Here is a 25,665-nt window from a genome sequence, read left to right as displayed (position 1 = left end):
CTTGCCTGGAGAATCCCAGGGACGGGGGAGCCTGGTGGGCTGCCGCCTATGGGGTTGCGCAGAGTTGGACATGACTGAATTGACTTAGCAGTAGCAGTAAGAACAGGAATGAAATATATTTTTCTTTTCATTAGACAGGGTTTACTTCTTTACAACCATCACTTGTGGAAGTAACAATTGTGAAAGTGAAGTTGTGAACTGGTTACCTTTTATCTGTGGCCAACAAATGTTCTTGAATCAATGTTCATGTTTAAACTTTATGCTTTTGTTTAAAGATTCACATTTGGTTTGTTGTGTAATTGAGAGTTTTCACAATCTGCCCTTGCCCATCTTCAATAGCAGTTGAGAAAACCCCAGAGGAAGATAAATAGGCAGTTTTATTTACCCACAACGAAATACACAGTTTAGGGTATAATTTGCCGTATCAAGTCTAATCAGTGGCCACACAGTTGATTATGCTAAGGTAGACTTTTATCCAGTAACAGTTGGTTTAATTGAAAGGGAGACATTTATTTTACTTAGCAAGAGAAAGTCCAATATTTCTTAGGACTGCAATTTTATTCATTTAACTTCCTGGCAATGATCTGATTTGGTTAAAACCTTCTATAGCCAGAAAAGTAAAATGTAAGCATGCAGACACAAGAATCATGAAGAATAATTTGATTTAACTTGCTATGTCCACATCTTATAATGGAACAATCTTCTGGAGTTCTCACAAGGCTAGGAGGGCAGAATAAACCTTTTTTTTTCTGATATAAATACAGGCAGCACTGCCATGTGAATGTAACAAATGGAAATCAGATTGTCCCTAGTTAATTAGTACCAAATGGTGGAAAACCCAACCTCTAATCTATTGCCAAACCACTAGAACACAGCAAACAGCACAGTCAAGCAACGGAAATTTCTCAGTGTATCTAAATGACTGTATAATAAAGACTCAGTTTCTAAAACCAATGAAAAGATTTCCACAATTTCAATATGATACAGAGGTATGTAATATGGGTACTATCAAAGGATATTTCATTTGCCAGAAAAGGAACCCAAAATTGAATCATCCAAGTGATGTTTAGGAGACTTATAAGCATTCTGGTTGTTAAGGACAAGTTTAAAGACAACATGCCAATTTACACAAGAAAAGATGAAAATTAGGAGTTGGCTTTCATATAGTATGAGGAATTGGCTTTAAGTGAAAAAGAGTTTGGGATATATAATGGTATATAGTTTTGTGGTTATAAATGTGCTTTAATATAATAATTTTTAATTAATATATATTATTATATAATACAATAATACTGAGCACAAAAAAGTATCTTATTTTGGTTTCCTTAGCTAGAACTATGTGAAAATGAAAGTGTTCGTTTCTCAGTCATATCTGACTCTTTGCAGCCCTATGGACTGTAGCCCACCAGACTTCTCTGTCCTCAGAATTCTCCAAAGAATACTGGAGTGGGCAGTCATTTCCTTTTCCTGGGGACCTTCTCCACCCAGGGACTGAGTCTAGGTATCCTGTATTGCCAGCAGATTCTTGACCACCTGAGCCACCAGAGAAACTAGAACTAAAATCTCACACAAAATTTTATACTGGGTATATTAACTACAATAAATAATAGTCCAAATGATGACAGAAAAAGAACACTTTTAAATCAATTACTGTATCATGGGGCTTTCCAAGGGACACAGTGGTAAAGAATCCTCCTGCTAATGCAGGAGATACGAGTTCGATCCCTGGGTCAGTAAGATTCCTAGAGAAGGAAATGTTCTCATCTACACAGTGACTCCTTAGAGTACAAACGTTCTCCATCTCGAACATTCTACTCAACAAGGCCTCATATTTTTAATCTATGATTTAATATAGAATAATGAGGAACTAAAGATCCTCTTCATGAAAGTGAAAAAGGAGAGTGAAAAAGCTTTCTTAAAACCCAACATTCAGAAGGCTAAGACATGGTATCCAGTCCCATCACTTCATGCCAAATAAATGGGAAAACAATGGAAACTGTGATAGACTTTATTTTCTTGGGCTCAAAAATCACTGGAACAGTGGGCGGTGACTCCAGCCAGGAAATTAAAAGACATTTGCTCCTTGGAAGAAAGGCTATGACAAACTCAGACAGCATGTTAAAAAGTAGAGACATTACTTTGCTTACAAAGGCCTGTCTAGTCTAAGATATGGTTTCTCCAGTAGTCATGCATGGATGTGAGAGTTGAACTATAAAGAAGCTGAGCACTGAAGAATCGATGCTTTTGAACTGTGGTGTTGAAGAAGACTCTTGAGAGTCCTTGGGATTCCTAGGAGGTCAAACAAGTCAATTCTTAAGGAAATCAACTCTGAATGTTCATTGGAAGGACTGATGCTAAAGCTGAAGCTTCAATACTTTGGCAACCTGATGTGAAGAATTGACTCATTGGAAAAGATCCTGATGCTGGGCCAGACTGAAGGCAGGAGGAGAAGGGGACAACAGAGGATGAGGTGGTTGGATGGCATCACCAACCCAAAGGACATGAGTTTGAGCAAGCTTTGGGAGATGGTAAAGGACAGGGAAGCCTGGCGTGCTGCAGTCCATGGAGTCACAAAGAGCTGGACATGACTGAGTGACTGAAAAACAACAACAAATTCATTGGAAGGACTGATGCTGAAGCTGAAGCACCAGAACATTGGTTCCCTGATGCAAAGAGCTGACTCACTGGAAAAGACTGATGCTGGGAAAGAGTGAAGGCAGGAGGAGAAAGGGGTCAATAGAGGTCAATAGGGGTCAATTTGGACGGCCTCACTGACTCAATGTACATGAGTTTGAGCAAACACTGGGAGATAATGAAGGACAGGGAAGCCTGGCATGCTTCAGTTCATGGGGTCAAAAAGAGTTGGATATTAGTGAGTCACTGAATAAAAACAGCAACAAAGGATCACCATCTATAAGACTGAAATTTCTTAATAGAAGATCTGATCCTCTAAATTATTGTTCTATGTTACAGAAGGCTGTGCAGCGCTGCAGCATTGGCTGCACATGGACATCACCAGATGGTCAATACAGAAATCAGATTGATTATATTCTTTGCAGCCAAAGATGGAGAAGCTGTATACAGTCAGCAAAAACAAGACAGGGAGCTGACTGGCTCATATCATGAACTCCTTACTCCCAATATCAGACTTAAATTGAAGAAAGCAGGGAAAATCATTGAGGTATGAACTAAATCAAATCCCTTATGATTATACAGTGGAAGTGACAAATAGATTCAAGGGATTAGGTCTGATAGACAGAGTGCCTGAAGAACTATGGACAGAGGTTTGTGACAATGTACAAGAGGCAGGGATCAAACCATCCCTAAGAAAAACAAATGCAAAAAGGCAAAATGGTTGTCTGAGGAAGTCTTTCAAATAGCTGAGAAAAGAAGAGAAGTGAAAGGCAAAGGAGAAAAGGAAAGATATACCCATTTGAATGCAGAGTTCCAAAGAATAGCAAGGAGAGATAAGAAAACCTTCCTTAGTGATCAGTGCAAAGAAATAGAGGAAAACAATAGAATGGGAAAGACTAGAGATCTCTTCAAGAAAATTAGAGAAACCAAGGGAACATTTCATGCAAAGATGGGCTCAATAAAGGACAGAAAAGGTATGAACCTAACAGAAGCAGAAGATATTAAGAAGAGGTGGCAAGAATACACAGAAGAACTATACAAAAAAGATCTTCATGACCCAGATAACCACGATGGTGTGATCACTCATCTAGAGCCAGACATCCTGGAATGCGAAGTCAAGTGGGCCTTAGAAAGCATCACTATGAACAAAGCTAGTGGAGGTGATGGAATTCCAGTTGAACTATTTGAACTCCTAAAAGATGATGCTGTGAAAGTGCTGCACTCAATATACCAGCAAATTTGGAAACTCAGCAGTGGTCAAAGGTTAGTTTTCATTCCACTCCCCAAAAAAGGCAGTGCCAAAGAATGCTCAAACTACCGTACAATAGCACTCATCTCACACGCTAGCAAAGTAATGTGCAAAATTCTCCAAGATAGGCTTCAACAGTATGTGAACTGTGAAATTCCAGATGTCCAAGCTGGATTTAGAAAAGGCAGAGAACCAGAGATCAAATTGCCAACATTCATTGGATTATTGAAAAAGCAAGAGCGTTCCACAAAAACATCTACATCTGCTTTATTGACTATGCCAAAGCCTTTGACTGTGTGGATCTAAATAAACTGGAAAATTCTTCAAGAGGTGGGACTACCAGACCACCTGACCTGCCTCCTGAGAAATCTGTATGCCGGTAAGGAAGCAACAGTTAGAACTGGACAAGGAACAAGTGACTGCTTCCAAATCAGGAAAGGAGTATGTCAAGGCTGTATATTGTTACCCTGCTTATTTAACTTATATGCAGAGTACATCATGAGAAATGCTGGACTGGATGAAGCACAAGCTGGAATCTAGAGTGCCAGAAGAAATATCAATAACCTCAGATATGCAGATGATACCACCCTTATGGCAGAAAGTGAAGAGGATCTAAAGAGCCTCTTGATGAAAGTGAAAGAGAAGCATTCAAAAGTTGGGTTTAAACTCAACATTCAGAAAACTAAGAACATGTCATCCTGTCCCATCACTTTATGGCAAATAGATGGGGAAACAGTAGAAACAGTGGCTGACTTTATTTTTTGTGCCTCCAAAATTTACTGCAGATGGTGACTGTAGCCATGAAATTAAAAGATGTTTGCTCCTTGGAAGAAAACCTATGACAAACCTAGACAGCATATTAAAAAGCAGAGACATTATTTTGCGGACAAAGGTCTGTATAGTCAAAGTTATGCTGTTTCCAGTGGTCATGTATGGATGTGAGATTTGGACTACAAAGAAAGCTGAGCACCTAAGAACTTATGCTTTTGAACTGTGGTGTTAAAGAAGATTCTTGAAAGTCCCTTGGACAGCATGGAAATCCAACCAGTCCATCTTAAAGGAAATCAGTCCTGAATATTCATTGGAAGGACTGATGCTGAAGCTGAAACTCCAATACTTTGGCCACCTGATGCAAAGAACGGACTCATTTGGAAAAGACCCTCATTCTGGGAAAGATTGACTGTAGGAGTACAAGGTGACAACAGAGGATGATATAGTTGGATGGCATCACCAACCTAATGGGCGTGAGTTTGAGTAAGCTCTGGGATTTGGTAATGGACAGGGAAGCCTGGTGTGCTGCAGCCCATGGGGTCACAAGGAGTCATTTATGACTGAGCGACTGAACTGAATTGATGTTACAGAAATTCAGCTTTTTATTGTGTATCATTTACTAGGGTAGATGGCTTGTTACCTTTTAATTATCTATAAATTTTACCAAAAGTGTTTATTTTTCTGATTCTTCACATAACTAACTTTATCTGCTACTTCATTATACACTGATCTGACAAGAATAGCATCCATACCAGTCATTTACATTATTTTAATTTTCTACATTACTTTAATACCACAAAACCCCAAAATTCTGTTCCTACTTTTGTTCTCTTTCCCCCCTCTCTCATAAAGATTATTTTAGTGCTGATATTAGAGATAAATCTTCTATTTTACTTTGACTAGCAGTTGCTTGATGTGGACTATATTGTGTTTGACTGGCAAATTCTGATATTTCATAAAACTACTGCATTAAGTGTTTACTTTTATAAGCCAAATTGGAGTATTGCATTATTTATAGAGAACCATCTTTGAACTGGAGTTAGCAGAAGAATGATTACTTCTGTGTGATTTAGGAAAGTTTGGCTCCTGGGAGAATCAAGGCTTCTTTTGTGTGAAGAGTCATCTGTGTTAGGGGTTTTTCTCATTACTACACACTGAACACTCATGGAGAATCTGAAGCCAAATTAATCCTATATAACAAACCCCCCTATATTGTAATTTCAGCGTGCATAATGGGATTCATCATTTACTCCCATGCTTTTCAATTAATATATTAATTGCTGGCTAATCTTTTAAACAAGCTGCCAGAGCATTCTAGCCTCAGTCCTCTGAGAAAAAAACAAAATGTGTAGAATCTAATTTCCAGAGTTATAAGTCCAATAGTGATTTTGTGTGTGTGAACTTTGCTAGACTCTGTGAGGTACCTGGTGTTCCAGCAGTGAGTCCTATAAAATTAATGCTCACACTTCATAATAAAGTACATATGTAAGACATTGCTAACTTTATGGAAATTTGCTTTACTATAGGCCCATTGCAAGCTATTAGAAAAGAGATACATATACTTTAAATTTATATTTTAATTATTTAGAATTTTCATTATTTTTCAAATCCAAATTTCAAAAGTTTGAATCATTAGTAAACCTTCAGAAGAGTGCATATTTATGAGGATGGGAATATTTAATAATTACTAAATAATTGTGGTTGTGGTTTAGTTGCTAAGTCATGTCCAACTCTTGGCGATCCCGGGCTATAGTCCACGGGATTCTCGGCAAGAATACTGGAGTGGGTTGCCATTTCCTTCTCCAGGGGATCTTCCTGACCCAGGACTCAAACCCTGGTCTCCTGCATTGCAGGAAGGTTCTTTACTAAGATACAAGGTAGGTAATTTAATTTATCTTATTTTATTTTTAATATTAGAAAAAGGGAGATAATTTTAACAGGGATGGCATACAGATGAACTGAGTTTTACATTAATTTATTTCTCAGCTACATAACTACAATGAAAATTAAAGGCAAAAATATTTGAGCATAGTCTCTTCAAAAAGATGTTAAAAAGTTAATAAATGCCTATAACAGAATATTCAAATCAGGTATCTTTAGCAATTTAAAAGTGCTGAGTTCACTTTTTTTAAGAAGCAAATTCTATTTCTTAATCTTAAGAAGATGTATTAGCAATTTCAAAATCACATAATAAGACTTTAGGAGCTGAAAAGTTATGAGACAAGTAACTTTTAAAAAGTTAAAGAAAAAATATAGACAAAGATATTACCACAATAAAAGAATATACGTAGATTGTAAAGTTATAATTTGAGCTAGTTGCAAAATGATCAATAAGGTAATAAATTGTCTACACGTGTATTAAGTACAAAAGAATGGTTTAGAGAAAATTATTTCTCTTTTTTTAATAATCTGTTTCATAGGATGGCTTATAAGACTTTCAATGAGATGCAAACAAGTGTTACTTCATTAAGGGACTAAAGGTTGAAGAGCTGATGTTCTGCCTTGTGGTGAGGAAGGCAAGAACAAAATCATCATTTTGATGAGAAGCAAATGATGATGGTAGTAAAGATGAAAACTCAATGAACATGAACTTGAGCAAACTCCGGGAGATTGTGAAGGACAGGGAAGTCTGCCATGCTGCAGTCCCTGGGGTCAGACATGACTGAGCGACTGAACGACAAAAACAAGAAAAATCCATAGAGAAGTATTACGATAAAGTCAGAACTTGGAGAGAATGCCTCTGCACCTCACTGTGCTTTACAGAGGTACACAGCAGCTTTGGAACCTCTCTCACCTTGGCTGTATCAACCCCACGGTTACAAACTATATGCCAAGCGATGGAAACAACTCTTTCAGTGTGGAAGATGGAAAAGTGTCGGTTTAGAAGATAAACAGAAGTTTGTGGATCCATTTCCAGGGGACACCAAATTTAATACTTCTTACAGAGGCATTCATCATGGTAATGAACTGGTGAAATAGATTTTAATGTTGTTTGGTCACTAAGTCAAGTCTGACTCTTTGTGACTGCATGAACAACAGCATGCCAGGCTTCCCTGTCCTTCCCTATCTTCTGGAGTTTGCTCAAATTCATGTCCATTGATTCAGTGATGCTATCTAACCATCTCATCCTCTGTAACCCCCTTCTCCTCCTGCCTTCAATCTTTCCTAGCAGCAGGGTCTTTTCCAATGAATTGACTCTTCATATCAGGTGGCCAAAGTATTATAGTTTCAGTTTCAGCATCTGTCCTTCCAATGAATATTTGTGGTTGAGTTCCTTTAAGTGAAATATTCTAGTAGCAATTCTAGAAAGCATTAATCATGTATATATATATATATATATATATATTCTAAAGAGTTTGCCTAAAGACAACCAAAATTGACTTGCAAATGAAAATCTGCAGCAGAAAATTCTTTCCAGCAGTTTGTAAATGCCATAGTTGAGTTTCAATTCATAGTATCATACCAAAAGTTATATATATGAAAATTTCTAAATGGAAAATATAATATACACTTTAATGGAGAATATCAATACAGATAACTCTAAAAGAAAATAAGATTCCCAAGTATATTTTGCCTACAGAAAGTATCAACTGTTTTAAATTCTCCCTCCAAAAAGTTCCTTTAACCAAATCAGAAAATAATGGCATCATACATTAAGACGAGAAAATGATTTCAAATGTATGCTAAACCAAAAATAAATCATTTAACTATAAATGTATGGAGTGTTATCTGCACAGACTATCACAGATTTTTGTGTGTGAAATATAACTGTGTCACTCACAGTAGGAGCCCTTGCTATATAATATAAGAAACCAATTCGTTCTTGTTAAGGGTCCAGCTTCTATAATGAAGTTTAGAACTCCGAGGGTAGATAGGCTTGGGTCATTAAATCTAACTTCAGTAAATGGTAATCAATTGGAATGAAAGAAAGAGGAAAAAAAATCAAATAGAGGGCTGAATTATTCTAGAGAAAAGAGCAGCATGGAACAGCAACTCTGAATGAACTGCTGCTGCTAAGTCACTTAGTCGTGTCTGACTCTGTGCAACCCCATAGACGACAGCCCACCAGGCTCCCCCGCCCCTGGGATTCTCCAGGCAAGAACACAGGAGTGGGTTGCCATTTCCTTCTCCAATGCATGAAAGTGAAAAGTGCAAGTGAAGTCGCTCAGTCGTGTCTGACTCTTAGAGACTCCATGGACTGTAGCCTACCAGGCTCCTCTGTCCATGGGATTTCCCAGGCAAGAGTACTGGAGTGGGGTGCTATTGCCTTCTCCCTGAATGAGCTACCTAGGTAATTTTAACTTTTAAATTAATCTTATTTAGCACCTTTTATCTCTATCTAGGTTTAGTTTAAAATGACTGATCTCAGAATATTATTAATATTTGAACTATTGAAGAGTTGATGATCCAGACATGATTTATTATCATGAAATCATGTTTATTTAAGGAAAAACATGCATGTATTCTATATACTTACTGGAGGCGTTGATACTTGGGTTATTCTTAACTGGTTTTCCAAATCTTGTACTTTGTTTTTAAGTTCCATATTTTCTGTTTCTAAGTCTTGAATCTAAAAAGTAAATGATTATTAAACAATCTTCAGACATTTATTCTTGGAAAATATTGGCTGTTAAATTGGCTACATTAATGAGTAGGATTTCACATTATTTAAACTTTTCATGTATTTTTTTGTGCATTGGGTGAAATTTATTTTATAAAGCTTGAGCTATATCATAGAATTCTAGGTCACTGGAAAGACATACTATTAAATTTAAAATATGTTTTTACGTGTGTGCAAATTTCATGTTCCTAATACCTCTGTGTTTTCCTGTAGCACTATGCAAGCTGTACCCATAATCTTGGAGTATAACTGCAAGACAGTGAAACTTGCTTATGATGATTTTGAAGAGAGTGGAGAAAGGGTGTAATTTAATTATAAAGGAATCTGATCTGCATGGGAAACCACTTACCCAGCATCTGCTGCTTCTGCTGCTCTGATCCCCATGAGAAGCATCAGGAAGTGAAACAAAGTCACATGAGAACACTAAGTTCTTGTGGGAATTCAATATAAAATGGTTAAAAACTGTGCAGGGGATCAGGAATGAAAAATTATAGGAACACAGTGAAAGCAGTTCCAATCAGTGTGGGGGAAATTTAATGGCAGGGCTTCTAAATTTGTTTGATGGTATGCAAGTTTCCCTGTACTTACATCATATAAATGCAAAACGACAAGCTTAGTTTACTCACTCTTTTCTGTAACCCTGCAATCTGTTTTCTTGTTTCAACATCTTTTCCTCCAGATTCTAGAAATTTCCTGTACGCCAGGTCAAATGCTTGGCCAATTGTTAATGTTATCTCTTCAGCCTTTGTAAAAACCAGACAAAGAAGATTTGCAGTTTAATAATAATCTGTTAGACTATTCTTTGAATCAAGAAAAACAGTAACATGACATATTTCAAAAGGGCAATGTCTAGGGGCAGAAGTGTAGTAAATGAGCAAAAGTAATCTATGCTAACATGATCATTCAAAGCCTAACTACGCACGACATAAAAGAGAAGTGTTTTGGATATTAAATGAATAGCTGTTGAAGTTCGAACCAAGAGTCCTATTCAGATTCTCATCTCTTTTATCATAGCGTTTCCCCCACTAGTTTGTTTTTCTCCTTTCCTCAAAAATTTAGTCCCTATTAAATGAAAGCACAGTGCCAACTGCAGCTTTTCTCATAGCTTTGCTACTTATTTTGTTTTCCTAGTGAAGAGGGTTTGTTAAACCTGGCAGGTAACTTGAATGAGGTTGGCTGGGTGGTGTCTGTGGAAAACCTGAGGTATGCCTGCTCTAAAGGGAGTAGCTGCTATTCAGTTCCAGTAATTGTTGGAAATGAGCAATTCCAACCCAGAGTTGTCAATTTTAAATATGTGAGATGAGACCAGAAATCTGAATTTTCATATGGAAAATTTTAAGTGGTAGTAAACAATATTTTTTAAAACACAGTGCCGACTGAAAAAATGTATCTGTCATCTGAATTTGGCCTCATAAAACAATTACCTCTGGTCTATTTACTAGGAACTGCCCAGATAGTCTAAGTCCACCAGCTCATTTTTCTCCAGTGATATTTCAGCTGATATTACAGTGTCTTAGTGGGAACAGTGTAAACACTAAATAAAGATTTATTTAATTAACATTATAAAGAAATTTGGTAAAGGCATTAATTGATTTAATGCATCACAAATATTTAATATTTAATGGTAAGAACTCCACATGACATAACAACAGGTAGCAATATTAAACCTTGTAAATGCCCTGCTTTTACTAATCTACTACACATCTTAAAATGATCCAACCAGTCCATTCTGAAGGAGATCGATTCTGGGTGTTCATTGGAAGGACTGATGCTAAAGCTGAAACTCCAATACTTTGGCCACCTCATGTGAAGAGTTGACTCACTGGAAAAGACTCTGATGCTGGGAAGGATTGGGAGCGGGAGGAGAAGGGGACGACAGAGAATGAGATGGCTGGATGGCATCACCGACTTGATGGACACGAGTTTGAGTGACCTCCGGGAGTTGGTGATGGACAGGGAGGCCTGGCGTGCTGTGATTCATGGGGTCGCAAAGAGTCGGACACGACTGAGCGACTGAACTGAACTGATATGCAATCTAAATTAAAAATGTTTTATAAAAAAAGCATAGATTACTTAATTAAGGCATTGTTATTTTTGTAGTTCACTATTCATTTACAAAGGCTTTTAAACATAAAACAATATTATAGAGTCTAACCTGGTGAATTAAAAAATGCAAAATATATGCCTACACTTATATAAGAGGACTGTCTTACAAAAAAGATGGAAAATAAGCTATGTTAAAGAATACTATATAATAGTGAATAAATTAAAATGAGCTTAATATATCTTCTTAATAAGACAATGTGTTTTCCTCAAATACTCAAGGTGTATAAGACAGATAATTATTTAAATGATAACATGGTTGATTCATCACTAATATTTGACTTCGCTATTGGTTGTTTACAATAATAATTTTTAAAAACCATATTCACTTTTTATGGTATGACAATTTTTTAATTAAGATGGCATTTTTGTTGTTGGTCAGTTGCTCAGTAGTGTCTGACTTTGCAACCCCATGGACCGCACCACATCAAATTTACCTGTTCTTCACCATCTCCCAGAGTTGCACAAACTCATGCCCACTGAGTTGCTGATGCCATCCAACCATCTCATCCTCTGTTGTCTCCTCCTCCTACCTTCAATCTTTCCCAGCATCGGGGTCTTTCCCAATGAATCAGCTCTTTGCATCAGGTGGCCAAAGCATTGGAGCTTCAGCTTCAATATCAGTCTTTCCAATGAATATTCAGGACTTATTTCCATTAGAATGGACTGCTTGGATCTCCTTGCAGTCCAAGGGACTCTCAAGAGTCTTCTGCAACACCACAGTTCAAAAGCATCAATTCTTTGACACTCAGCTTTCTTTATGGTCCAACTCATATATCCATATGTGACTACTGGAAAAAATAAGCTTTGACTAGAAGGATCTTTGTCAGCAAAGTAATATCTCTGCTTTTTAATATGCTGTCTAGGTTTATCATAGTTTTACTTCCAAGGAGCAAGCGGCTTTTAATTTCATGGCTGCAGTCACCATCTGCAGTGATTTTGGAGCCCAAGAAAATAAAGTCTGTCACAGTCTCCATTGTTTCCCCATCTATTTGCCACAAAATGATGGGACCAGATGCCATGATCTTTATTTTTTAAATGTTGAGTTTTAAGTCAACTTTTTCACTCTCTTCTTTCACTTTCACCAAGAGGCTCTTTAGCTCTTCTTCACTTTCTGCCATAAGGGTGGTGTCATCTGCATATCTGAGTTTATGGATATTTCTCCTGGCAATCTTGACTCCAGCTTGTGCTTTATCCGGCCTGGCATTTCACATAGTGTACTTTGCATATTAGTTAACTAAGCAGGGTGACAGTATACAGCCTTGATGTACTCCTTTCCTGATTTGGAACCAGTCTGTTGTTCCATGTCCAGTTCTAACTGTTGCTTCCTGACCTTCATACAGGTTTCTCAGGAGGTAGCAAGGTGCTCTGGTATTCCCATCTCTTTCAGAATTTTCCACAGCTTGTAGTGATTCACACAGCTGAAAGCTCTAGCATAGTCAATCTAGCAGAGGTAGATGTTTTTCTGGAATTCTCTTGCTTTTCGGTGATCCAACAGATGTTGGCAATTTGATCTCTGGTTCCTCTGCCTTGTCTAAATCCAGCGTATACATCTGGAAGTTCTTGGTTCACACACGGGAAGCTTAGCTTGAAAAATTTCGAGCATTACTTACTAGCATGTGATATGTGTACAATTGTGAAACGAGATGGTGTTTAGTGTTAGTTGCTCAGTTGTGCCTGACTGTTTGCAACCCCATGGACTGCAGCCCACCAGGCTCCTCTGTCCATGGGATTTTTCAGGCAAGGATACTGGAGTAGGTTGCCATTTCCTTCTCCAGGGGATCTTCTTGACTCAGGGATTGAAACCAGGTCTCCTGCACCACAGGCAGATTCTTTAGCAACTGAGCTACAAGGGAAGCCCTTGTAGATGGCATTTAACTCCCTGGTAAATGTTCACCATATATTACCTCCATGGGTTTCCATGACTCTGTGAGGTGGGGATTACTATTATCCCCTCAATACTTATGCAACTGTAATTCTTTGTGTAACTTGTCTAAAGGCTCATAGTTAGTTACAGGAGAACTTGGATTCAGATTCAGAATATCTGAGTCTACAAACCTCACACTTTTGAGGGTAGGGGATGAAACATATACATTTAAATGCAGACCACAATTATACAACCAGATGTGTTCTGAAAAAATGTACATACTTATAAAACCACCATATCATTAGAAATATAGATCTCTAACATCCTTGAAAGCTCTTCTATACCTATTCATGAGTACTCTAGTCACTTCAGTCATGTCCAACTCTGTCCAACGCAATGGACTGTAGCCCACCAGGCTCCTCTTGTCCTTGGGATTCTCCAGGCAAGAGCAGTGGAGGGGTTGCTGTGCTCTCTTCCAGGGAATCTTCCTGACCCAGGGATTGAACCTGCATTTTTTGTGTCTTCTACATTGCAGGTGGACTGAGTCACCTGGGAAGCATCTCCTATACGTACTTCTAGTCAAATCACATTTCTTCCAGGTAACTGTTGCTCTAATTTCTATCACCATAGATCAGTTTGTCTGTCTTTGTATCTATAAAAGTGGTCCATCCTATATATTCTTTTACATCTGTCTTCTTTAGTTTCTCAGATGTTATATTTATGATTTATTGCTGATTACTTTCCAATCAGTGAATATATCTCAAATTGTTTGTTCATTTGTCTATCAAGTGAAGTTTGTGGTGTTTTCAGTTCTGAGTTACAAATAAAGCTGTTACAAACATTCCTGTAAAATCTTTTTGTGGACATATATTTTTATATTTCTGGGTAAATATCTAGAAGAAAGTGAAAGTGAAGTTGCTCATTCGTGTCTGACTCTTCATGACCCCATGGACTGTAGCCTACCAGGCTCCTCCGTGCATGGGATTTTCCAGACTACTGTATATGACTACTGAAAATAATCATAGCTTTGACTATATGGGCCTTTGGCAGCAGAGTGATGTCTTTGCTTTTGAATATGCTGTCTAGGTTTGTCATAGTTTTTCTTCCAAGGGGCTGCTGCTGCTGCTGCTGCTAAGTCGCTACAGTCGTGTCTGACTCTGTGCGACCCCACAGAGGGCAGCCCACCAGGCTCCCCCGTCCCTGGGATTCTCCAGGCAAGAACACTGGAGTGGGTTGCCATTTCCTTCTCCAATGCATGAAAGTGGAAAGTGAAAGTGAAGTCGCTCAGACGTGTCTGACTCTTCGCGACCCCATGGACTGAAGCCTACCAGGCTCCTCCATCCATGGGATTTTCCAGGCAAGAGTACTGGAGTGGGGTGCCATCGTCTTCTCCATTCCAAGGAGCAAGTGTCTTTTAATTTCTTGGATACAGTCACAATCTGCAATGATTTTGGAGTCAAAGAAAGTAAAAGTTGTCACTGTTTCCACTTTTCTCCTATTTGTCATGAAGCGATGGGACTGGATGTCATGATCTTAGCTTTTAGGATTTGGATCAGCTTCAGTCGTGTCCGACTCTTTGCGACCCCATGAACCGCAGCACACCAGGCCTCCCTGTCCATCACCAACTCCCAGAGTCCACCCAAACCCATGTTCATGGAGTCGGTGATGCCATCCAACCATCTCATCCTCTGTCATCCCCTTCTCCTCCTGCCCTCAATCTTTGACTTGGATAGATAGAAACAATTCATTCTTGTATATTAACCTGTATCTTGCGACTAATATTGTTTTATGGTAATAGTAATTTGTAGATTTCAAGGGACTTTTTTTTTTGTAAAAAATTATATCTGTGAAAGGGATAGTTTTACTTCTCTTTTTCCCAATATTTATGCCTTCTTTTTCTTTCCCTAACTATTAACCAGATAAGACATCTAATGTCATGCTAAACTAAACAGCTGTAGTTAGAATAAGCACTTATCCTGTTCCTAGTCTCCAGGGAAAGCACTCAATAATTCACCATTTATTTTGATGTCACTTGTAGGATTTTTAATATCCTTATTGGAATAAGAAATGTCCCTAGTCTATTATGAATTTTATCATCAATTAGATTGAATCTTATGCTTTTTTTGAATCTATGTGATTTTTTTTTTATAGAACTTGGTTAAACTATCTGGCTCTTATATTTTGCTTGTCAAGAGATCTTAAAAAAATATTTCATTATATATATATTCAGATTTGTTATTTCTTCAGTTTCAGTAAATTGAGTTTTTCAAATATTCATCAATTTTATCTTACATGCTAAATTTACTGGCAGAGTGGTTACATAATATTTCTCTCTATCCTTTCTTTCTATTCTTTTAAAGACCTTAGGATCTGCACTTCATTTTTTTGTTTCTGAAATTGGTAATTTGTCCTTTCTCTTATTTTTGTTCTAGATGTGTCTTTTTACAAGATTGCTAATTTTATTATCCTTATCAAAGAAACAATTTTTGACTTTATCAGTTTTCTTTACTGTTTTCTGTTTTCAACATCATTAATTCTATTCTTCATTATTATTATTACTTTTATTTTTTTAAATTTGTTCTAACTTCTGAAGGTCAAGAGATTATTTTTAATCATTTTATCTTTTCTCATAGAAAACATTATGAATATTATAAATATCCCTTTAACTATTTTTTTTACAAATTTTTGCTAATTTTGATGTGTCTTATTTTGTTGCTATTCAGATAAAAATAATCTAACATCCCTTGAGAATTTTTTTTGAGTTACTGTTATGCAGAGTGTTTGATTTAAAACACTTTGACAGCTTGTGACCAGAGAATATACTCTGCAATATTTTCAATTTTGAAATTCACTGCCTTATAGTATGGTACAAGATATTATGGATCTTTGTAAATATTCTACTTACACTCAAAAAGAAAGTAAATTCTGTTGTTGTTTGGGATAGTGTTCTATTCATGTCACTTAGATCAAATTGGTAGATAACTTTTTTTTTTCATTTTTTGTAGATTTATTAATTTTTTTTCTATTTGTTCTGTCAATTGCTAAAAATGGCATTAAGATCGATGACTACGGATGTCAATTTGTCTTTTTCTTCTTGTAACTATTAAATTTTTTGCTTTATTTCTTAAAAAGCAATGTTATTAAATGAAACACATTGATTTTTTAATCATTGTGGGCTGTCTCTCTTGATGTCGGATAATATTCCTTGCCTTGAAATCATCTTTATGATGTGAGTATAGCCACACCAACTTTCACACTTAAGGTCTGCACTGCATATGTTTGTTCAGTCTTCTGTTTTTTACCTATATTTGGCACTAGTGGTAACGCATCCACCTGCCAATGTAGCCAACTCAAGAGACACGGGTTTAATCTTTGCATCACTAAGATCCCCTGGAGGAGGAAATGGCAACCCACTCCAGTATTCTCGCCTGGGAAATCCCATGGACAGAGGAGACTGACAGGCTATAGTCCATGGGGTCGCAAAGAGTCAGTCACTGAGCGACTGAGCCCACACACATCATTTTATATTTAAAATGTGTGTCTTCCAGAGATCAAACAGTTAATGTTTTAGAACTCCTGCCTGATAATCTCAGCCTTTGATTGGTGTATTTAGTCTGTATATTTACATCACTCTTTATTTTCTACTTGGTCCATCTGCTTTTCCATTTCTATTCTTTGCCTGCTGTCTTTTTCATTAAAAAAAAGTATAGTTTTCCATTTTATTTTCTCTATAGCTTTTTAACTTAACAGGTTTGAATTATGTTTTAGTGGATTGCTCTAGTGATAACAATATGCATCTTTAAGTCAGCAGTCTACTTGGAGTTAATGTGCATTAGTTGACATAAATAATAAGGGCCTTGGAATCATGTAAATCCATTAAGTCCAACAGTACACATCCTTTGTGCTAGTACTGTCAGAAGTTAACATCATGATGCAACGACGCGACACAGTGCTACAATTTTGCTTTAAACAGTTCTGTTTTAAAAAAGAGTGAGATCTAGTCACAGTTTTTCTAGTGCTTATTTTTTGTTTATTCTTTTGCACATTTGAATTTACGTTTTGTGTCATTTCCCTTCAGATTAAAGAATCTCCTTTAGCACATCTTGAAGCACAGTTCGCCAGTGGTGAGTCACTGTAGTTTCATTTATCTCAAAATATTTTGATTTAAAAGACTTCAATAAGTGTAAAATTCTCTTGTGACACCTTTTACTTTATGCTTAAAAGATATTGTCATAGTCTCCTCTGACCTTTACTGATACTAATGAAAAGTCAGCTGCCATTCATATTGCTTTTTTTTCCTCTATGTAAAGATATAATGTGTCTTTAAAATTTTTTATGGATGCTTTCAAGATTCATTTATTCCCTTAATCATTCTCTCACTTTCTTTCTCTCTCTTGTAGATTGTCTGTGATATGACTACAAGTGGTTTTCTTTATAACTGATTCAGCTTGAAGTTTCTCAAATCTGGAGGTTGACAACTTTCACCACATTTGGGAATTCTTCAGCCAGGATTTTCTTTGCTGTCTTACTTTCTCTCTGCTGTCTTATGATTTTGATTTGAACACTCTATTTTTTCCTAGAGGTGATTATGGCTCTGTCATTCAATATTACTATAATTTATTTTCTCTGTTCATTTAATTGAATAATTTCTCTCATCTATCTTCTAGGTTACTGACCATTTTTATCTGCCATCCCAAATCTGATGTCAAGCCTATCTATTTTTTAAGCTATTTTACTTAACCATTGAATTATTTTAGCATTTGCTGTTTCTATGCTAAAATTTTCATTTGTTTCCTTATTACTACGTCTTTTTCCTTTAATTCCCTGAATATATGTATAATCAATGTTAAAGTCTTTGAGCATAACATATAAATTTAAAGTTTCCTTTAGTTCTTAATCTTAATCTTGGTTCCCTCTATTCTTCATGTAGGTAGCAACTATAATTTGTACATAATTCATGAGGTTATGGATTTTGCATATATTTGACTCCTCTCATATATATATCAGAGAAGGAAATGGCAACCCACTCCAGTACTCTTGCCTAGAATATCCCATGGGCGGAGGAGCCTGGTAGGCTGCAGTCCATGGGGTCACTACCAGTTGGACACGTCTGAGCGACTTCACTTTCACTTTCCACTTTCATGCATTGGAGAAGGAAATGGCAACCCACTCCAGTGTTCTTGCCTGGAGAACCCCAGGGAAGGGGGAGCCTGGTGGACTGCCGTCTATGGGGTCGCACAGAGTTGGACACAACTGAAGCGACTTAGCAGCAGCAGCAGCAACATATATATATATATATATACACATATATGTTTACATATGCTCTAAGGATATAGTAATACTCAGGTTTAATTATGAGAAAAACTGATAAGTCTACAGTTCCTCATCATATATTAGATTCAGTTGTATCAATTGTATTTATTTTACCAATAATAATGTTAAACATTAATGATATTAACTTTACAAGAAACATGATGTTCTATATTAGAATTTGTTTCCATAAACATTATGTAATATAAACTATTAAAATTCATCTAAAATCATATCTACAAATATATGACAGTAATGACATACTCTTAATGGTTTTACATTGTCTGTTTAGAACAAAATCATTTCGGTTATATATGTACGAGTCAGATAGCAAAAACAAACACCCAAATCCTACAAGTAAAAGAAGTGTCCTTCTATTTCTATTTTTCTGAGATTTTTAACCATGAATGGGTGCTGATTATCTTCAAATATTTTTTAAAACGTTGGTTGATAGGATCATATACTTTAGTTCATTAGCCTGTTAATATGGTTGATTATATTATTGGATTTTTGAAGCTGAATAAGACTTACATCCCAGGAACAAGCTCTACTTAGTCTTGGTGTGTAATTCTTTTATATATTGCTGAATTATATTTAATATTTTGTTAGAAATATTTGCATCCATATTCCTGAGGGTTATTGGTCTGTAGTTTCCTTTTTTGCACTATCTTTACCTGCTTTGGTGTCTGAAAAATAAAACTGTCATAAAAATGAATTTTGGGAGCTCTCTCACTTCTGTTATTTGGAATAGCTTGTGCAGAGCAATGTTAACTCCTCTTTAAGCATTTTATGGATTCTTTCAGTAAAACTATCTAGGAGTAGGGAGATTTCTACTTTAGTAAGTTTGAAATTATAAATTCAATTTTCTTTATAATTACAAGGCTATTCAAATTATCCAATATTGGGTAGTCAGTCATTTTTGTTTTTGAGAAATTAATTCTTCTATGTTCTCAAATTTATGTGTACACAGTTGATTATAGCATCCTCTTAATATGTTTTGATATCTGGAGGTTCTTCGGTGAAATCCCTGTTTAATGTCTGATACGGGTAATTTGTTTCTTTTTTGTTTGTTTGTTTGTTTTGCTAATCTTAACTGAAATTTTGTTACTCTTCAGTTCAGTTCAGTTCAGTCACTCAGTCGTGTCCGACTCTTTGCAACCCCATGAATCACAGCATGCCAGGCCTCCCTGTCCGTCACCAACTCCCGGAGTTCACTCAAACTCATGTCCATCAAGTCGGTGATGCCATACAGCCATCTCACTCTCTGTTGTCCCCTTCTCCTCCCGCCCCCAATCCTTCCCAGCATCAGAGTCTATTCCAGTGAGTCAACTCATTGCATGAGGTGGCCAAAGTATTGAAGTTTCAGCTTTAGCATCAGTCCTTCCAATGAACACCCAGGATTGATCTTTGTTACTCTTATGATCTTTCAAAGAAACAGCTCTTTGTGTTATTGATTTTTCTCAATTGTTTTTGTTTTCCATTTCATTACCTTCTTCTCTTATCTTTCTAATTTTCATCCTTCTGCTTACTTTAATTTGATAATCTGTTTTCTAAGTAATTGAGCTGGCAGCTTAGGTTACTGATTTGAAATGTTCTGCTTTTAAATATATTAACTTGCTATAAATTTCTCTTCCAGACCTGTTTTAGATGTATCACATAAATACTGATATGTTCTATTTCATTTCTATATAGTTCACACGTTTAAGATTTTTTTCTTTGAAGATTCCTCTTTGACCTATGGAGTGTTTACAAACTTGATGCCCTTATTGACATATGGATAAACAAAACTTCCAAGTTTTTGAAGCTTTTCATATAATCTTTCTGTTCTTCACTTTTAGGTTGATTTCTTTGTTGTTGAAAAGCACTTGCTTAATAATTTCTACTCTTTTACACTTTTGAGATTTGTATTATAGCCCCGGATACAGTCTGTTTTGGTACCTGTTCCTTTGGCACTTGAAAACAATGTGCAACCTGCTCTTGTTGAATGAAGTTCTCCTTGGTTGTTAACCAGATTCCATTAGTTGATGATGCTGTTGAGTGATCCTATATTCTTGATGATTTCCTGTCTAGTTGTTCCATTAATTTTAAGAAAAGTGGTGGTGAAATTGTCAATATAACTGTGTATTTGCCTATTGACCCTATATTTCTTTTCATTTCTATCAGTTATATTTCATTTATTTTGCAGCTCTGTGATTTGGCAATGCAAATTTAGGATTGCTGTTTTCTTGGTATTATGAGCCTTTTATTATTAAATATTGCTTCCTTTGTATAATTTTATTTACTTTGAAGTATATTTCATCTGATATTAACACATTCACTTGGGTCAATGTATTTTTAAATGTATCACATTTTATAGGTTTTTAGTGGTTGCTCTGGGATTCATATTATATTTATACAACTTATCTCAGTCTACTAGTGCTGTCATTTTTCCAGTTTGAAAGGTGTAGAAAACTTACCTCCATTTATATGCCTTTAACTTTCTCTGTTCATAATACACTTGCCTTCAGTTCAGTTCAGTTCAGTTCAGTCACTCAGTCATGTCTAACAGTTTGCAACCCCATGGACTGCAACATGCCAGGCTTCCCTGCCTATCACCAAATCCCGGAGTTTACTCAGACTCATGCCCATTAAGTGATGCCATCCAACTATCCCATCTTCTGTCATCCCCTTCTCCTCCTGCATTCAATCCCAGCATCAGGGTCTTTTCCCATGAGTCAGTTCTTCACAGCAGGTGGCCAAAGTATTGGAGTTTCAGCCGCAGCATCAGTCCTTCCAATGAATATTCAGGACTGATTTGCTTTAGAATGGACTAGTTGGATCTCCGTACTGTCAAAGGGACTCTCAAGAGTCTTCTCCAACATCACAGTTCAAAAGCATCAATACTTCTGTACTTAGCTTTCTTTATAGTCCAACTCTCATATCCATACATGACTAATGGAAAAACCAAAGCTTTGACTAGACAGAACTTTGATGGCAAAGTAATGTCTCTGCTTTTTAATATGCTGTCTAGGTTGGTCATAACTTTTATTCCAAAGAGCAAGTGTCTTTGAATTTCATGGATGCAGTCACCATCTGCAGTGATTTTGGAGCCCCCCAAAATAGTCTGTCACTGTTTCCATTATTTCCCCATCTATTTTCCATGAAATGATGGGACCAGAGGCCATGATCTTAGTTTTCTGAATGTTGAGTTTTAAGCCAACTTTTTCACTCTCCTCTTTCACTTTCATCAAGAGGCTTTTTAGTTCCTCTTCACTTTCTGCCATAAGGGTGGTATCATCTGCATATCTGAGGTTATTGATATTTCTCCTGGAAATCTTGATTCCAGCTTGTGCTTCTTCCAGCCCAGCATTTCTCATGATATACTTGGCATATAAGTTAAATAAGCAGGGTGACAATATACAGCCTTACATACTCCTTTCCTGATTTGGAACCAGTCTGTTTTTCTATGTCTAGTTCTAACTGTTGCTTCTTGACCTACATACAGATTTCTCAGGAGGCAGGTCAGGTGGTCTGGTATTCCTATCTCTTGTAGAATTTTCCCCAGTTTGTTATGATCCACACAGTCAAAGGCTTTGGCATAGTCAATAAAACAGATGATTTCTGGAAATGTCTCGCTTTTTCGATGATTTAACGGATACTAAATGGCAACCCACTCCAGTGTTCTTGCCTGGAGAATCCCAGGGATGGGGGAGTCTGGTGGGCTGCCGTTTATGGGGTCGCACAGAGTTGGACACGACTGAGGCGACTTAGCAGCAGCAGCCCTACATATTTTCTATATATTCATTCAGAAACATATCAGAAAGCATTTTTTGCTTCTGCAGTCAATCATAATTTAGAAATCATGCACACTAATGGTTGTGAGCCACTGGTGTAGGCTTCAAGAAAATATTTTCAACCTTCAAGAAAAAAGAAAGCTAATATGCTATATCAAGAGAGGAATAATGGGTCAAGGAAGTGAAATTTTGGAAATCGATTACAAAAAATTACGATCAGATAGAAATACAGTTTGTACTTTGAAAACAATGAGGAATTTTGGCAAGTGTATGTTTTAAAAATCATGTAACAAGTTTGGGGATCAAAGAAAGGTAAAATGTGACATAAAATTATAAAAAGACTAGTATTTATAAAGGACTTGGGTTATGAATATTTCAAAAAATCCTAAGGAAGTTTATTTCTACATGTAAGGCAAGAAAGAAGGACAATTGAATTTACTGTTTGTGGTAAAAGGTTATAATATCTTACAGGTGGAAGATATTCAACAGGTATCAACTTTAATCTTCTCAATCACAGAGAAAACACCTGCAAGTAATCATGGTTAAGGAGCACCTGGAACATTAAATATATGGCATTCATTCAATAAGATACATTTCAAATAGAACTTTTAAATTTCATACAAGATGCCATATAGTTCACATAACATTGTCTTAAACAGATAAGGATATTATTCTGACAAGACATTTCATAATAGTCATCAAATTTTCAAAACATATTAGGATGCCAAATAGGTTAGCACAGTAGTTTGTTTATTGATAGAACTATAGTTTAAAAGAGAGATAATAACTTGCTCTACCTTTTGTCAATTTATCCACATAGCCTTTTTAAAAGAAAAAATTCATTGAGCATCTATTTTCCACCCGATTCAGGAGTTACATGGACAGATAAAAAAGTATTTGTTTTTAAGAAGCCCACATACTGAAATCAAAGACATAAATTATAGTGATAACAATATTATTCCCTGCTATTTTGAGAGTATGATAAAATGAACAATAAATAAACTAAATTTCTTCCTGTCTAAGGCAATCCTGTTGTTGAGATTAAATAGTTCTTCCTCATTTAAAGCTATCAATGGCTACAATGTGTCCTTGGAATTCACATATTACATTTTATAATAGGATCTCAGACTAGGTTATCATTAGTATTAGCTTATGCATATAGTCAAGATATGGGGTTTTCCTTAAGAATTCCAGATGATTAAAGAATTGTCAGAGAACTTAACTTTGGAATATCCTAATTGTTCTTCCTTCCTAAGAATTTCAGATTATATTCACAAGTTCAATCACTTACATAGGCACACATACACACAATTCTATCACATTTCATTATATAAAGTTTTCTGAATAATGAAAATCAAGAACCAGAGTTTTAAAGTATCAGAGATTTTTTTTTTTTGAGGAGCCATACAAATTTCATTTCCTACAGTTTAAAATATTTATTTTCATTAGATCCATGACATTCCTGAAAAAATACTTTGCTTTACGATTACTCTTTTGCATTATATGCATATTACTAAATTATATTTGAGTTTAAAATTTCAAGTAAGTCAAGTGATTATAAGACATGTAAACAGATAACATAAGGATGACATTCTAAGGAAAGAAATTTGCATGCAAGCTTGTGCCCATGAACGTGAAATTTAGTTAGGGATGAAATCCTGAAGCATATTCTCATGACAGGAAGAATCTATTAGTGAAGTTAAGTATTTGCAGACCTTTTCATTTCTAAATACTTTACTAATGCCGGAAACAAGACAATTTCTGGCTTGTAGAGTAGAGCAAACCACCCTAAAACATCTGGCATACTTACACACTTTTCGCTGTCAAATACATAGCACAAATGTTTATTTGACTCAGAATCTTTGCATATGAAAGTGAATATCCTCTTGTCAGTTTTATCATCTGCACAAAATGATATTCTGTGAAGCTGGCAATTGTGTTGAACTTCCTGTGAACACAGATGAAAATAAATATAGTTGAAGAGATTTCTTTTTTCTTTTTCTGGAATACCAGCTGTGCAAATAACATACAACTTATGAAACATCATCTGTCATAGTCTGGTTTTATAATTACATACACCTCAACTTAAATAAAAACGTAATGAGATAAACCTCCTGACTCAGGATTTAGCTAAATCACTTCAATAGCACTTAGAAAAACACAAGGGGAAACAGGATCAGAGGTTCATGAGTTTCCTGAGTTACAAGGGATCTTCGGATACCGTTACTTTCAACTGCGCAATTTTACTTAGAAGGATACTGAGGTCTAGACAGATTAACATATTTCCAAAAGGTTACAGAATTGGCAGAACCCTTTGAACCAGAATCTTTTCATTTTATTGCTACTAATATTACAGCTTAAAACATAACTTCATCTGTATACAATTTCATATGAAACATATTATACAGTATATGTCTTCATGGTAAACTCAAATACTCTTGAACCTCTTCTGTCTAAGGAAAATCACCTTTGCAACTTCTGTAATGTTTTCCATTGGAGCAATGAATGAAGAAGATTTGCACATTCAGCTTCCACATTGCTGAGTCAACCTTGTTAATTAGTAGTATGATAAATACTACATATATATATATACTGTGTGTGTATATATATACTGTGTGCATATATATATATATATATATATATATATATATATGGTGGTTTAGTTGCTAAGTCATGTCCGACTGTTGCGACCCAATGGACTGTAGCCTGGTAGGCTCCTCTGTCCATGGGATTCTCCAGGCAAGGATACTGGAGTGGGTTGCCATTTCCTTCTCCAGGGGATCTTCTCCATTCAGTAATCAAACCTGGGTCTCCTGCTTTGCAGGCAGATTCTTTACCGATTGAGCTACAAAGGATTGTAACTATAGCATCTGTTACTGGATCCTTCCAAGTTCAGAGGTTGACATGTCTACTTGCTGAGATTTGATCTATAACTCTGATTCACATTACTGATCATCAGCTGAAAATGAGTACACAAAAATGAGCTATAAAAGTAAATGTTAAGAGAAATTGTCTACAGCACTGCATTCTTTCCTTGCATATAAAACCAAAGGTAAGTCATCAGAGAGTTATTTGCAAGCATGAAAATTAAAATGAGGCTGTATACTGTAAGACCGTAATGTTTAGTCACTGCTAGATAGCCTGATTCAGCCATTTCAACAGCAAGGAGGTACAAATGCTCAACTTACTAAGGCTTCTGCTGAAGGCATCTTTCCTGAGACTATCCTTCTCCTACACTTTGCCTGACTGGCCAGTCTCTTCCTCACTGACATATATTATTTTTTAACAGTGTTAATACAGACCACTCTGAATAGCAAGACATTGTCAGGGGTTGTTA

At 36.3% G+C, this 25,665-nt stretch overlaps 1 protein-coding gene across 4 annotated transcripts in view; it reads right to left on the bottom strand.

The window, feature by feature from the left end:
* Positions 1 to 25,665, bottom strand: part of GULP1 (GULP PTB domain containing engulfment adaptor 1) — a 342,256-nt gene that overhangs the window by 27,454 nt on the left and 289,137 nt on the right. For all 4 annotated transcript variants that reach the window (XM_088830780.1, XM_055396912.2, XM_055396908.2 and 1 more), the window contains exons 7-9: positions 24,139 to 24,276; positions 9,902 to 10,018; positions 9,132 to 9,224 (exon numbers count right to left, since the gene is read on the bottom strand). In XM_088830780.1, coding sequence (XP_088686906.1) covers positions 9,132 to 9,224; positions 9,902 to 10,018; positions 24,139 to 24,276 — 348 coding nt within the window. The remainder of the gene's footprint in view (positions 1 to 9,131; positions 9,225 to 9,901; positions 10,019 to 24,138; positions 24,277 to 25,665) is intronic.

Source organism: Moschus berezovskii, chromosome 2 (assembly GCF_049115385.1).
Source record: "Moschus berezovskii isolate FMDL1 chromosome 2, NW_MosBer_1.0, whole genome shotgun sequence".
In the NCBI taxonomy this organism is placed as follows: Eukaryota; Metazoa; Chordata; class Mammalia; order Artiodactyla; family Moschidae; genus Moschus; species Moschus berezovskii.
The sequence above is the reverse complement of the archived record's forward strand: the minus strand, read 5'-3'. Positions and strand labels throughout refer to the sequence as shown.